The sequence below is a fragment of the Vombatus ursinus genome, unplaced genomic scaffold, assembly GCF_900497805.2.
Source record: "Vombatus ursinus unplaced genomic scaffold, bare-nosed wombat genome assembly UNPS02000749.1, whole genome shotgun sequence".
NCBI lineage: Eukaryota > Metazoa > Chordata > Mammalia > Diprotodontia > Vombatidae > Vombatus > Vombatus ursinus.
This window is the reverse complement of record NW_020940527.1, coordinates 27445256-27459234: the sequence shown is the minus strand read 5'-3', so window position 1 is coordinate 27459234 and position 13979 is coordinate 27445256. Positions and strand designations below refer to the sequence as shown.

At 38.3% G+C, this 13979-nt stretch overlaps 1 protein-coding gene across 1 annotated transcript in view; it reads left to right on the top strand.

The window, feature by feature from the left end:
- Positions 1-4725, top strand: part of CC2D2B (coiled-coil and C2 domain containing 2B) — a 128010-nt gene extending 123285 nt beyond the window's left edge. The window contains 2 exon segments of the mRNA XM_027858110.1: positions 95-272; positions 4537-4725. Of these exon segments, the coding sequence (XP_027713911.1) occupies positions 95-272; positions 4537-4725 (367 nt within the window).
- Positions 4726-13979: the final 9254 nt, after the last annotated feature.

Here is a 13979-nt window from a genome sequence, read left to right as displayed (position 1 = left end):
ACCCAGAATTCAAACTGAGGCCCTTTAAATCCAAATTTTGTACCCCTTCCTAGTGTAGTGCTCATATTAACCAATCTTTCTACTTTTGACTCAGGATCGAAAGAACTTTAAAATGTAAATTGATGGAATGGAGACCCAAGCAGCCTACTCGTTGGAATCGACAATGCACTGCTATTTTGAGGCAAATTCTTCCTAAGTTAGAACTTGGAACTGGGAGTCTTGTTTCCACTGAAGATGAAAGTGAATTTGAAAGACTACTACAATTTTATTGGGTAAGTGTAGGCTTAAGTGCATTTGTAAAATTAATTTTATTTACTCTGTTAGGTACTAAATGGAATTCTAAATAATCCTGAAAAGACTGTTAATATGTCTTGGGAAGCCAGGTGTCCCAGTGCATCAAAAGTCATGCAAATACTGAGATTTTGTTGTTTTTCAGTCATTTTTAGTGGTATCCAACTCTTTGTGTCCCCATTTGGGGTTTTCTTAGCAAAGATACTGGAATGGTTTGCCATTTCCTTCTCTAGTTCATTTTACAGATGAGGAAACTGAGGGGCAGCTAGGTGGCACAGTGGATAGAGCACTGGCCCTGAAGTCAGGAGGACTGAGTTCAAATCCGACCTCAGACCAAACACTTGACACTTACTAGCTGTGTGACCCTGGGCAAGTCACTTAACCCCAATTGCCTAAAAACAAAAAATAAAACAGAACGAGGAAACTGAGTGACTTGCCCAGGGTCACACAACTAGTAAGAGTCTGAGGCCAGATTTGAATTCAGGAAGATGATTCTTCCAGACCTGGCACTCTTTCCACTGTGCTGGGGTAATGTATTCCAAATGTAATGTGACACATAGAAGGAACACTTCGAGGGCCCTCTCTTTGAAACTGTTTATTGAAATATATGAACTATAAATTCTCAAACAAGGAGCCTCTCCCCAAGGACAGGGCCCAGAAGTAAAGTGTTCTGTAAGACCAGAGGCTAAAAAGTTCAGGAAGAGAGTGGGCTTCTTACCTCTTTGATAAGGATCTAGCAAAACTGGTCACCTTGAGTATGTGGAACCTTGTTGGACAAGGCAGTCTTAGCTCTTGTCAATCCAGTTGGAGGGGAGTGTTCAGTATAGGATAGAATTCATAGGAACTACTAAAACGTGTGCCCAGTGAATGGAGAGGATTTTCTACGGGGAAAAAATGTCCACAAGTTATTCTACAGAGAGTAAAATATCAGAAAAAGGCATATTTAACTTTTGTTAAACGCAAAATAAACAGGTCTCTGAACCTCTCCCTCTCCCCCCACCAATTACAATTTAGGGACTCCTTGGGTTGTATTTACAGCTATGGGAAAAGAAAAAGGAGGCAGCTGGCAGGTAGGTAGCATCTTCTTTGCCTTGACTGTACCCTATTTTTAGTAGTTCTTATTTCCCTTCAAAACTTTTCCTGGCTGAGACTTCCTCATGCCCACTTGTCCTTATGAGTATCACAAATGTTCAGACTCCTTAAGAGTCTGGCCTATATGACTCATCTTTAATAAATCTTGTCTTTGGCTGAAAAAAAAAATCTCCTACATTTTACGAGTAATTTTCAATGTATATTACTTCTATTGTCATTATTTATTATCTATTTATTTATTTATTAACCAGGCTTGCCATTTTATCAATGTAGGAAAATCAAAGGACCTTTCCATTTGATGCTTACCGGTATTGTTGTTTAGTCTTTTCAGTTGTATCTGACTCTTTGTGAGCCCATTTGGGGTTTTCTTGGCAAAGATAATCAAATCATTTGCCATTTCCTTTTCCAGGTCATTTTACAGATGAGGAAACTTTGGCAAACGGGTTAAGGGACTTGCTCAGGGTCACATAACTAGTAAGTGTCTGAGGCTGGATTTGAACTCAGGAGGATGAGACTTCCTGACTCCAGATCCAACCCTCTATCCACTGTACCACCTAGTTTCCCCTATGGGTCACTTTATGGGTATCTCCTCTGCAATTTATAGTCTGAGAGAGTTTCGTGGACACTGGGTGGTTAAGTGACTAGTATTGGCTTTCAGAGCCAGTGTATGTCAGCCAGGAGACTTGACCTAGGTTTTCCTTACTCTGAAGCCAGCTCTATTCACTACACCACATATTATAGTGGAAATAGTGCTGGATTCGTAGTCAGTAGAATCCTGGATTCATATCCTGAGTTTTACACTTCCTTAGCTATGTGAACATGTACAAGTCATGTAACTTCTCTGGGCCATAATTTCCTCATCTGTAAAATGTAATAATGCCTCTGTCATCTAATCCATAGGGTTACTGTGAGTTTACATATATAAAATTCTTTGTACAACATAAAGCACTATGTAAATGTCGTCTATTATACTATTCTCATGCTCACTTCCCAACTGTCTACTCAACATGGCCCTCTTCTCCCACCATTTTCACCCCACCAGAAATTTAAGACTCAACTCTCTGAATGTCTTCGTTGTGATAGAGGAACTTTCACCTTATCTTGCTTAGCCCTGGGCCTCCACAGTACACCCTTGCCTTCTCTTTACCGTGCCCCACAAGGGTACCATCTCCTGACTCCTCATATTCCTGTGCCTCCATTTTCCAGCACCCATTAGAATATTTTCCTCATCTATTAAAATACAAGTTCCTTGAGGGCAGGAATTGCCTTGCTTGTATTTGTAAACTAGGAACTTAATACAGTGCCTGGATAGTAGGCATTTAATAAATACTCGCTCTCTCTCTCTCTGTATCTATCTATCCATCTATCCATCCATCCATCCATATATCTCTGTTTATCTATCTATGTCCATCTGTCTATCTATGTATTATCTCAGCTGATCTCTTTAGTTCCAATTAGTGCCTGGGAACCTAGACTTTGGATGGGTTGCTTAGACAAGATCTATGACTCAAGTTCATAGACAATATTTGCTCTCTGTCAGTTGAAATTCTAATAGGTCATTTATAATTATTATACCTGAAGTAAGTAGCATATGGCATTACATAGAGTGCAGGCAAATTAACCACTTTTTCAAGTTGCCTCATCCTAAACTCCTCCCAAAGCACCAAGTGTTTCAGTGCATAATTTTATTTCTTTGAGTCAATAATGAAAATGATCAGGAAATTAATTAGATAGAAAATTATTAGGAGTGGCTAGTGAATATCTAGAAACCGAAATGGTGATCATAAAGAGCCAGTAAATGCATCCTCATGAAGAACAGGTCATGCCAGAATAACTTCATTTCCCTTTTCTCACAGGGTTACTGGAATGGCAGATCAGGGGAATGCTGTAAAAGAGTTTACCTACATTTTAGCAAACATTTGGCAAAGTTTCTCATGTTTTTTTTTTTGTAGGAAAGATGGAGAGAGTTAGGCTAAACAATAGTACAATGACATGCATTTGGAATTGGTTAAATGGCTAGACCTAAAGAATAGTTATTATTGATTCCATCTCACCTTGGTAGGAAGTCTCCAGTGGAGTTCCCCTAGGATTTGAGCTTGGCCCTGTGTTGCTTGACATTTTATTTATCAGTGACTTATATAAAACCATAGATAGCATTCTTATCAGATTGTGAGGCAGCATAAAGCTGGGAAGGATATCTAATACACTGGACAACATAACTGGATCCAAAATGAGAGGGTCGGTTACGACAGGCTGTGAGGCCCCGTCCAGCTCCAGGTCCACGATCCTATGATCTTGACAGCTCAAAGCTAGGCTTCTTAATTTTTTCTATGTTGTGGATCCCTTTGGTAGTCTGTGGACTTCTTTCTTAGAATGATGTATTTAAACACACAAAATAAAATACGTAAGATTACAAAGGAAACCAATTATGCTGAAATACAGTTATCCAAAAACAATTTATTTATAAGTTCACAGACCCCAAGGCTAGAGCACTGGGCTGAATCTAATTAAATACCATTTAATAGAATTGATTCTAAAGTCTTCCATTTGGGTTAAAAAAAAGCCACCTTCACAAGGACAAATGGAGGATATGGCTAGACAACAATTTGTCTGGAAAAGACCAGGCAGTTTTAGTAGCCTGGTCAGACCACATCTGGAATGTTATGTGCAATTCTGGGAGCTGCATTTTAGGAAGGAGATGGATAAGTAGGGAGCATCCAGAGGAGGGTCTCAAGTTCATGCCAGGTAAGGATCAGTTGAAGAATACTTAACCTGAAAAAGAGAGGACACAGATAGATAAATGTGTTGAACACTTGACTGTCGCATGGAAGAGAGAGAATTGTTCTGTTTGGTACCCAAGGAAAGAGCTAGGAGACATTAGTAGAAGTGGCGTAGAGGGAGCTCAAAGAGAGCTTCCTAACCATTAAAGCTATCTAAAAGTGGAATGGGCTATTTGGGGGCATAACAAGTTCCCCCTCCCTCCAAGAAAAGGTTGGAAAATAACTCATCAAGATACATTGTTGAGGTATGGGTTGGACTGAATGTCATTAAGGTACCTTTGAACTGAACTCTGAGGTTCTGTAATTCTGTGAAATGTAGCAGCTGATCTTTTGTGTATTTCCAAATTGTTTTCATGGTTATTATTTTTTCCAGGTTTCAGGATTTCCTATCCAGCTGCCATACACTGATTTACAGTCAATAACCAATGCTGTGTATCAAACTGGTATTCATTCTTCTGAATTTCCCCAGACAGAATTTGCCCTAGCTGTTTACATTCATGCATATCCAAATAACATATTATCTATTTGGATCTATTTGGCTTCCTTGGTCCGTCATCAATGAAAAGCAGCAAAAGAAACCAGTGTCTAAAATGTTAAATTCTTGCATGGTGTCTAAAAGGCAACTTCCTGGATTCCCCATAGGAAGAAAAAGAAGCTTCCCTGTTCTGAGCTTTGATGCTCTAGGAGCTGTGCTAGTCTTCAAATCAGGGAACATACTTATAGCCCGGTCAGTGACTCCCCCGACAAGTCTTGCATTCTGGTAATTCACACTGTGTTCTTTGAGGAAGACTATAGGGACACCCTGGAGTACCCTTTGGAGTTGCTGAAAAGTCCCTGAGCGGGTGGGGGAAACAGTCCCAAAGGCAGTAAAAACTCTGCTTGAAAGTCAGCAGTTATAGTTCTAGTAAAGAGGTCACTTTGAACTACTCTCATGTAGAGAAGCCTTCACATTGCTGATATGAGGTTGGTGTTGAGGCCACTGGCTTACTGCCCTGCCCGCTGGAAGATGCTCTGATGGGATGAAGGCCCAAGGGAACAAGAATAATTTACTTAGAAACATAGAAACACAGCAGGATTAAATACTCACAATTTATTTTTCCAATACAAATGTTCAAATACCTGTTCAGACATGACAGGAGTCTGCCTTTGGGAGTTTTTAAAGAATAGGAAGTGTCAGTACCCAGGAAGAAGTCCCATAAATTCTGACCTGTTCTCAAGGCTCAGTGGGGATGAAGGAAACGTAAGTCTTTAAATCTCAAGCCTACCTTCTTCAGTGGGAGGGTCCCTTCATGTTTACTCCATCAAAATTCCACCCTTTTCACCTCTAGTGACTACACTGGGGAGGCTTGTCTGGTGGGACAGGAGAGTATGAAAGGAGTGTGGCCAGAGGTTATGAAGTAAGCCTTCATATGTGTGTCCTTGAATTTCACATGCTACAGAAGAACACCATCATTTTCTGAAATGTTACTTGGTGACTTATTAGAATAAGTGTTTTGTTGTTGTTGTTAAGAGCCCAGTAGAATGGACTCAGACATAAATCCAGAGCAGGAAGTTCTGATCAACTTTACACAACAGGGGGACAGGAGAAATCTCTCATTCATTGGGTCTCAGCAGGCCACAAACACAACAAGCAGAGAGGGACACACTCCATATGTTCCCCTGGAATCTTCTGGAGGGTATTTACCAAACTGTGAATATGTGCCTCTTAGAAGTGCTAAAGACAACAATACACATAGGGCACTATCTCAAGATTCTGTGAATTGAGTCTTGGGCCAGGCTTGAGCCCACGCTTGGTGTGGAGAGGTGGGGAAAAGTGTTTTATTTCCACTATGAAATTGGAAAATATGTTTTCTGGAACATAGAGAACTGGTTAGAATTTTTATGTATGTATAGAACCACTGTGTTTGTATTAACATCCCCATATTTCTTAATGAAGTAATTTTTCCTCTTTGATAGAGATAACACAAAATGATGCCTAAAGCAAGATTAGATTGGTGAAGAGAGTTGCAGACCCCATTAATGCAGTTTATTGCTGCTGATGTATGAACATGTTTGCAACTAAATTGAATTATTAAAATCTCTCAAGAATTAAAAGACAACTTAAAGTATATTGGTAACATTACACTAGAAGTGTTTATAAGATTCTTGGTTTAGTTTTTACATTTTCTATTTAAAGTAAATTGCAATTTTCAGTGGCAAAATTTATTTTTATTTATTTAATTTTTGAATGCTAAAAGTATATTACTTCATAAAAGACAATATATGCATAATTTAAGATGTGAACCATAGCAAAATATTTGAGAAATATCAAAATGAGTAAATCAGAACCATTGGGTTTTCATTAAAAAAAAACATTTAAATGTGTGTCTAATCAATACTTCTTTACTAGTAGCATATGGTCCCTTTTCCTTCAAAAGTCTTGGTGAGAGTGAGGAATCACAGAACATTAAAGCTACAAAGATTCTTAGAGATCATCTAATCTAATCCCTTCATTTTACATAGGAGGAAACACAATAAGAGAATGCCAACCAGGGTGCAGCATAGCAAGGAGTCTGTGTGCCCTGAAACCAATCAACTAGCTGTTAAAGGCCTGATGAGAACCCTGAAATGCTAGCCAAGTGGGCTTTGAAAGTTCTACTATTTAGGTTGAGTATGGTGATGCTCCTGTTATAAATCTTAAGAAATATGGGGTGGCATAGAACTGTAGGCTTATCCTCCTGGAAACCAATGTGATGATCAGTTTAACATGGAAGACAGCAGGGAGCAGAAAGAGTGTGTCTCCTTTCTGTTCTTGTACCAGAAGAAGCCAAAACAGATTAAAATAAATAAAAAATACCAATACCACACCTGCTAGAAATGTTTCAGTACAGACCACCAAAGTAGGCAAACTGTGAATGTTCATAAATGGATTGAAGACATGAATACTTGCACTATGTAGGAGTATATCCTAACAAAATGGAAAACAAATCTCACTAGTTATAGACAATATTTTTTAATGGTACCTTAAGCTCTAACTTATACAACATATTGCCAACTACAGAGAGCAAGCATTAAACACACACACCCCTTTCATTTCTAAACCTAGATTAGGCAAAATAACAGATGAAATCAAGGAGCCACTAAAAATATAAAGAGTTGAAGATCCTGAGGTAACTGCAAATCTCCAGATTTTCAAACTCCAGAAATTATACTTAATAAAGAAATTAATAGCATTACTAATATTCCAAAGGATTTTGAAAAAAAAAGATGGGCATATTTAACTTGAAATTTAGCAGCATGAATCCAAGTAGTGGACCAATGACACCAAATCAGAATAAGAATAAAATCGATTATTGGCTATAAATTTCATGAATGAACACTTTCCCCAATAGTATTTGATAGAAAGTATAACATTTTAGGACCTGTACACAGAAGTATATGAAGCAGCTGTTCCCAGGTTAAGTACCATTGGAGGAATGATATTATCAAAGAATACTCCCAAGGACAGGTTTTAAACACCATCATGGCAGAAGCTGCTTGAAAGAGCTATTGACAATTTGTGGGGGGCAGCTAAGTGGTACAGTGGATAGAGTACCAGCCCTTGAATCAGGAGGACCTGAGTTCAAATCCAGTCTTAGACATTCGACACTCACTAGCTGTGTGACCCTGGGCAAGTCACTTAACCCCATTGCCTAGCAAAAAAAAAAAAAAAAAGAAAAAATCTGTGGGAAAGCATTGGAATACTACATCAAGATCTGGCTGGTGCATGCAGTAGAAAACTTAAACAAGGAGATGAATTATGAAACTATTATAATACTACAAGTAAGAGGTATTATGAGCCTAAACTAAGGTAGTATATGTAAAAAAAAAAAAGAAAGGAACAGAGGTGAGTGACATGAAGAAAGAATCAAGATGTTAAGGGGGTGAGAGAGAGGAAAGAGTCAAAGATGATGACTCAGAGGTTGTAAAGCTCTTGAAAGATGCTGCTGACCATGGAAATAGCTTTCACAACTACAGATAGGGGGAAAATTCTTAACCAAAAATGGGATAGATAAAACATTTTTGTTACATGAAATTGAAATACTTTTTCACTAATAAAGTCAACACAACTCAGATAAAAAGAAAAACGATATATTGGAAATAAACTTTTGTGTCAAACATCTCTGAAAAGGGTTGGATACCCAAGATTAAAGAGGCAACTAACAGACCAAGAGCAATTTGCCAATAGAAAATTGATCCAGTCACTTTCTGAGCTTCATTTGTCTCAACATCAAAAGATGTGAATAAAGAGCTGGATAAACAGTTCTCAAAAGAACTGCATAGTATTAACAACCATATGAAAGATTATTCCAAGTTAAGAGAAATGCAAATCAAACCAATTCTGAGGCCATAGTTTCTGGTCTTGGTGACAAGGCTGCTGAAGAGAAGATAGCCAAAGAAGATGTAAAATAATGACCAAAAGAATACCTCACACCCAGTAAGTTGTTAAAAGGAACAAAGATGGTAACAAAGATGGGAATAATCAAAGTTGGAGGGGTTGTGAGAAAACAGACATACTAATATTATTGGTGGACCTCTGAATTGGCCCAGCCATTCTGGAAAAAGATTTGGAATCACACAGTTTGTGAAAAGACTATAGTTCATACCCACTGACCAGAGATGGTATTACAAGGTATATTCACCAAGGCAGCCAGGGATAAAAAGAAAGGTCATATACACACCAAAATATTTATAGCTGCACTTATTGTACTAGTAAAAAACTGGAAACCAAATAGATGCCAATCCACTGGGGAATAGCAAAAGAAATTGTGGCACATGAATAATATTACTGCACTGTAAGAAATGACAAATTTGGTCAATAAAGAGAAACATGGGGAGATTTACATGAACTTAATGCAAAGTGAAGTAAGCTAAACCAGGGAGAAAATATACACAAAGACTATAATAATGTAAATGGATAGAACAATAAGAAATTAAAAATGAATAAAGGAATGAATGAAAAAACATTTATTAAGTACTATGTGGCAAGCAATGTGCTGTTCTGGAGATATAAAAATGAAGGTGAAGACATTTGCTGTCAAGGAGCTCATATGTTAATAGGGAGAGACAACACATAGGAGAGTAGCGATGGTGGTGGTGGTGATTTTGGTTTGTACAGTTACTAGGTTGATGAGTGGAGCAATAGGAGAATAGACTGATGGACTCTAATAATGGCATTATTCATTTGATTATGGTTCCAAATTGGAAAGATGGGTGGGAGGAAGGCAAGGCAATCAACCAGCTCTCAAGAAGATATCTGGAGAGTATGATAGTAAAGTATGTCTGGAGCACATCTGAAATAGTAGGCTCTGAGAGTAGGCTCTCACACATCAGTCAAACCAGTGGGACCCCAGAGCAGAAGGTGTAGAGATGAAAGGGTTAAGTCCTCAGGGCATGGTTTCTAGTCCTGGTGACAAGGCTGATGGTGAGAAGATGGTCAATGAAAATGCAGAATTATAATGGCCACACTTGGTCTTAAAGGAGATATGTGAATGCACGTTCCTTCTTTGTAGAGGTAAAGAAGAAAGGCTATAGAACACTGCATTTAATGTTGGATTTGATCAATGTGTTTGGTTTTTCTGATTTTTTTTTTGTTTTATTCTTTGTAATAGGGGGTGGCTCTCTGGGAGGAGGGGGGAGGGATATAGTGAAAAATTTAGGTGATTTAAAAACAAAAGATATTTTTTGAAAGCTATAGGGAAGTTTCGAGGAGGGATGGAAAGGGGGAAGGGATAAGAAGGCAAGAGAATAAGCACTTATTAAATGTCTATTTATGTGCCAGGCACTGTACTAAGCACTTTACAAATATTTCATTATCAATGATATTTCTCACAACAACCATGGGATGTAGGTGCTAGCTATTATGATTCCCACTTTATAGTTAAGGAAACTGAGGCAAACAGATGAAGCAATTTGCCCAGGATCACACTGCTAGTAAGTTAGGCTAGATGTTAACTTAGGTTTTCTTGATTCCAGGCCCAGCACTTTATCCACTGTTTTGAATATGTTGAATTCGATATAGCAATGGGTTATCATCTAACAATGTCCAACAGATAGTTGGTGATGTGGGGCTAGAGTTCAGAAGGATGATTCAGACTGGATATATACATTTGGGTGCTACATGTGTAGAGATGATACTTGCATCCAGTGGAGTATATGAGATCACTAATGGAAAGCATACAGAAAAGAAGAGAGAGATGATACTTGAAGCCACTGGAGCATATGAAATCACCAATGAAAAGAATATTCAGAGACAAGAGGGTCCAAGAAGAAGCCTAAGGGGATGAGAAATAGAGGCTGATAATAGTAAAGGAGACAAAAGGAACCAGTCAAAGCAGGATAAACAGTGGAAGCCTTAGGATGCAAAGCCCACCCAAGAGAAGGAGGTGGCCAATAGTGCCAAAAGCTGTAGAGAGGAGAACTCAAAACAAAACAAAGAATAAAACTGAGTTTGGGAGTTAAGAAACCATTGGTAATCTTGAAGAGAATAGTTTCAGGTGAGGGGTGGCATCAGAATCAAGATTGAATGGGGCTGGAGCCGGGTCACACTAGCTCCTCCAAGAAACAAATTGTTAAATTTTTGGTATGAGCATTTATACTTTGGAAAGTGAGAAATGCCAAAAAAAAATTATGGCTTATTTTGTTGATTTCTAGACAAGAAATTTATAGAGTATATGTCAGTAATGCAGATTAAACTTAAAAGTGTGCACTTTTTTTCAGAGAGTCACATAGCAACAAACTCCTGGTGAAAGGTATGAAATTGGTAGCAATGATTGTAGTGACTTTTTAAATAGGATTTTGCCCTACAAAAGGAGAAGATATGTTGTCCTTGATGAGATGGCAATGTCAAGTCAAGGTGGGTTTTTTTAATTGTAACAGGTGTAACTAAGAACAACAATTTGGATCCTGTTTCACTATGAAAGACATTCTTTTATGCATTCATTCATTCATTCATTCAACAAACATTAAGCACCTCCTATGTGTAAGGTACTGTATTAGGTGCTAGGGATACCAAGACAAAGGCAAAACACCTCCCTCAGGGAACTTACATTCTACCTGGGATGGGGGAGATTGAGGTAGAGAACAGAATGCACACATAAATCAATACATTTATAAAGTACAAACTAATTGGGGTGGGGAGGAAGACTAACAAGTAGGGGATCAGAATTGCTCTGATACATGCTCACCCTTGATGATTCTTGTCCCTTTTAAAATCATATTCTGCCCAAAGCACTGGAGGCCTTCCTCTAGTTTTTTTTACTATTTCAAAGATGCTAGTGTTAACAGTAAGGCTGTCCATCTGCTATTATTTAAAAATACAATAATTTCAGCACCTCTATTCTTTCTCTCCCATCATATCTGAAGAGTTGGAGTGAGAACAGGTAAGAAAATAGTATGAAATGGAATATAAGGTAAGACTTTATATGCTCTCACAGTTGTTTATTCATTCACTATTGGCAGATGTAAATACGCTCTCAAAAATGTAAAAATTACTGAGAAGTCTTCTATTGCACACGCCTTGCACCCCAGGAGCAAACTCCTTTGCAAAGCCTTTCCTGATCCCAGCAATGGTTAGTATCCTCTTCCTCTGGCATTTATTTTGGGCATTATCTTGTAGACCCTAGAATATAGTTTACTTTCCAGTGAAGATTTTTATTTTTATCATTGTATTCTCAGTAGCAAAATGCTTTGCACATAAGTATGGACTAAATAAGTGTTTGCTGAATTGAAGTTCTATTTCATTCTGAATGGTTATTATATTTTGGGTAAATCAATACAAAATTCTCATCATTTACCATTAACGTCAAAAAGAATTTTCCTAGTTGTGTCTAGTGTTTCGCCAGGGGTTAAACAAAGGTAAATGCATAGACTCGTTTCCCAGTGACCAAGCCCTAACCCTTTTTATCCAGGAGTTAGTCTAAAATGCACTAGGGGAGACATCCACACAGAATATACAGATATTACACTAGAAAGTTACCCACAAGTGCATGTATGTTGAAGTATTTGCATCATGTAAAGGTGTAATGAATAACTTTCATCAGCCTTTGTCTCTCTCACATACAATTTATATATCCAAATGAATGTTATTCTTCAAAGTAGTTTCCTTGGGAGACTAAACACTTATTCCAATGGTATTACTACTAGTTTTCCAGAATTTGTTTTGGGGAAATTTTTTTATAGAGTTTACAAGTTACATGGGACAGCTTGCCAACTTAAAGTCATATCTTATCTGTGACCAAAAAATGATATTACTCAACCTGATCACTCAGTTTACTTATCACAGTTGGCCCCAAATAACTCTGGGTTATTTTCAGAACTTGGAACTATCATCAAAGGATGATGCTTTGCCACCAAGAAGATCCAGAAGAGTACAGTGTAGTGAAATGGAAAGCGCCCTGTGTTCAGTTACAGGATCTGGATTCAATCCCCAGCTTTTCTGTTTACCACTTCTGTGACCTTGAAAAAATCATTTCGCCTCTCTTAGTGTGTTCATCTGTAAAAGGAGGAGGTTGTACCCATGACCTTTAAAGCCTAGCCCTAAATCCTTGGTTCTAAGAATGTGTCATAGGCAGCAATTCCCAGAGGTGTTCTAAAAATACTTTGAGCCATGGAAGAATCATTAGAAATGAGGACTTTTATCATCCTCCTTCATACTACCTCATACTGCCTCATTTCTGCTGATGGCACTACCATCTTCCCAAACATCCATGTTTGAAACACAAAGCAGAGTTATCTTTGACTCCAACCCCCATCACACCAGATATCAAGTCCTATCAATTCTGCCTCCACATCTCACCTCTGCTTCCTCCCCACTTCTGCCTGCCTCATTGCAGCTCAGGCTCTCATTATCACTTGTTTGGGCAATTGCAGGAGCCTCAGTTTTAACTGATGTTCTTGCTTTCAGTCTCTTCCCTCCCTAATCTACCAAAATTATTTTCCTAAGGCTGGCCATGTCTCTCCTCTACTCAAAATATGCCCAAGATGAAATACAAACTCTCAGGCTGGCATTTAAGGCCTTCTATGATCTGGCTCCAACCTACCTTTCCAGCTTTATTTCTCATTACTCCCCTTCAGGCTCCTTAATGTGTTGATCAAATAACTCAAGAGGATCTCTCCTGCTTTGTTTCATTCGTTCAGGCTGTCTTCTCTCATGGCTAGGAAGCACCCCTTTATCTCTAAGGTCAGTGGTCTTGGGGTTAGGAGATACATCAGTTTAAATCCTATCTCTGACACTAGTAGTAGTATGGCCATGGGCAAGTCACTTAATTTGAGTTTCCTCACCTGTAAAATGGGTATAATACCTGTAGTACTTACCTGGAAGAGTTGCCTTGAGAATTAAATGTAAGGGCCTTTGGAAACCATAAAACCATGTTTAGAATGACTTCACAGGATGTCTAACTGATATCAAATTGCTTGCCCCCTGCGTGGGTGGGAGAGGGGCTATAGGAAGGCAGAGAATTTGGAACTTAAAATGTAAAAAAAAAAAATTTTTTTTTTAAAGAAAACCATAAAACACCATCAGATTTTTATTACTGTTGTTCCTGCTTCTTACAATCTTTTTATAAGGTTCAGCTTGGTACATCTTCCTGAGGTAGCTTTCCCTGATACTTCCAGCTTAAAAAAAGTCCTCTTCCTCCTCAGTCCTAGATCTCTGCTTTGCTCTCAATTGTTTCAACTTCCTACCATCCTTATCTATATATCTTAAACACTTTCCTCCTTGTCCCCGGCGCAGTGCCTTGCTCGCAGTTGGTGTGTTATTTTTTTTACTTTATATGTTCTTATTATTTTCATTTATAA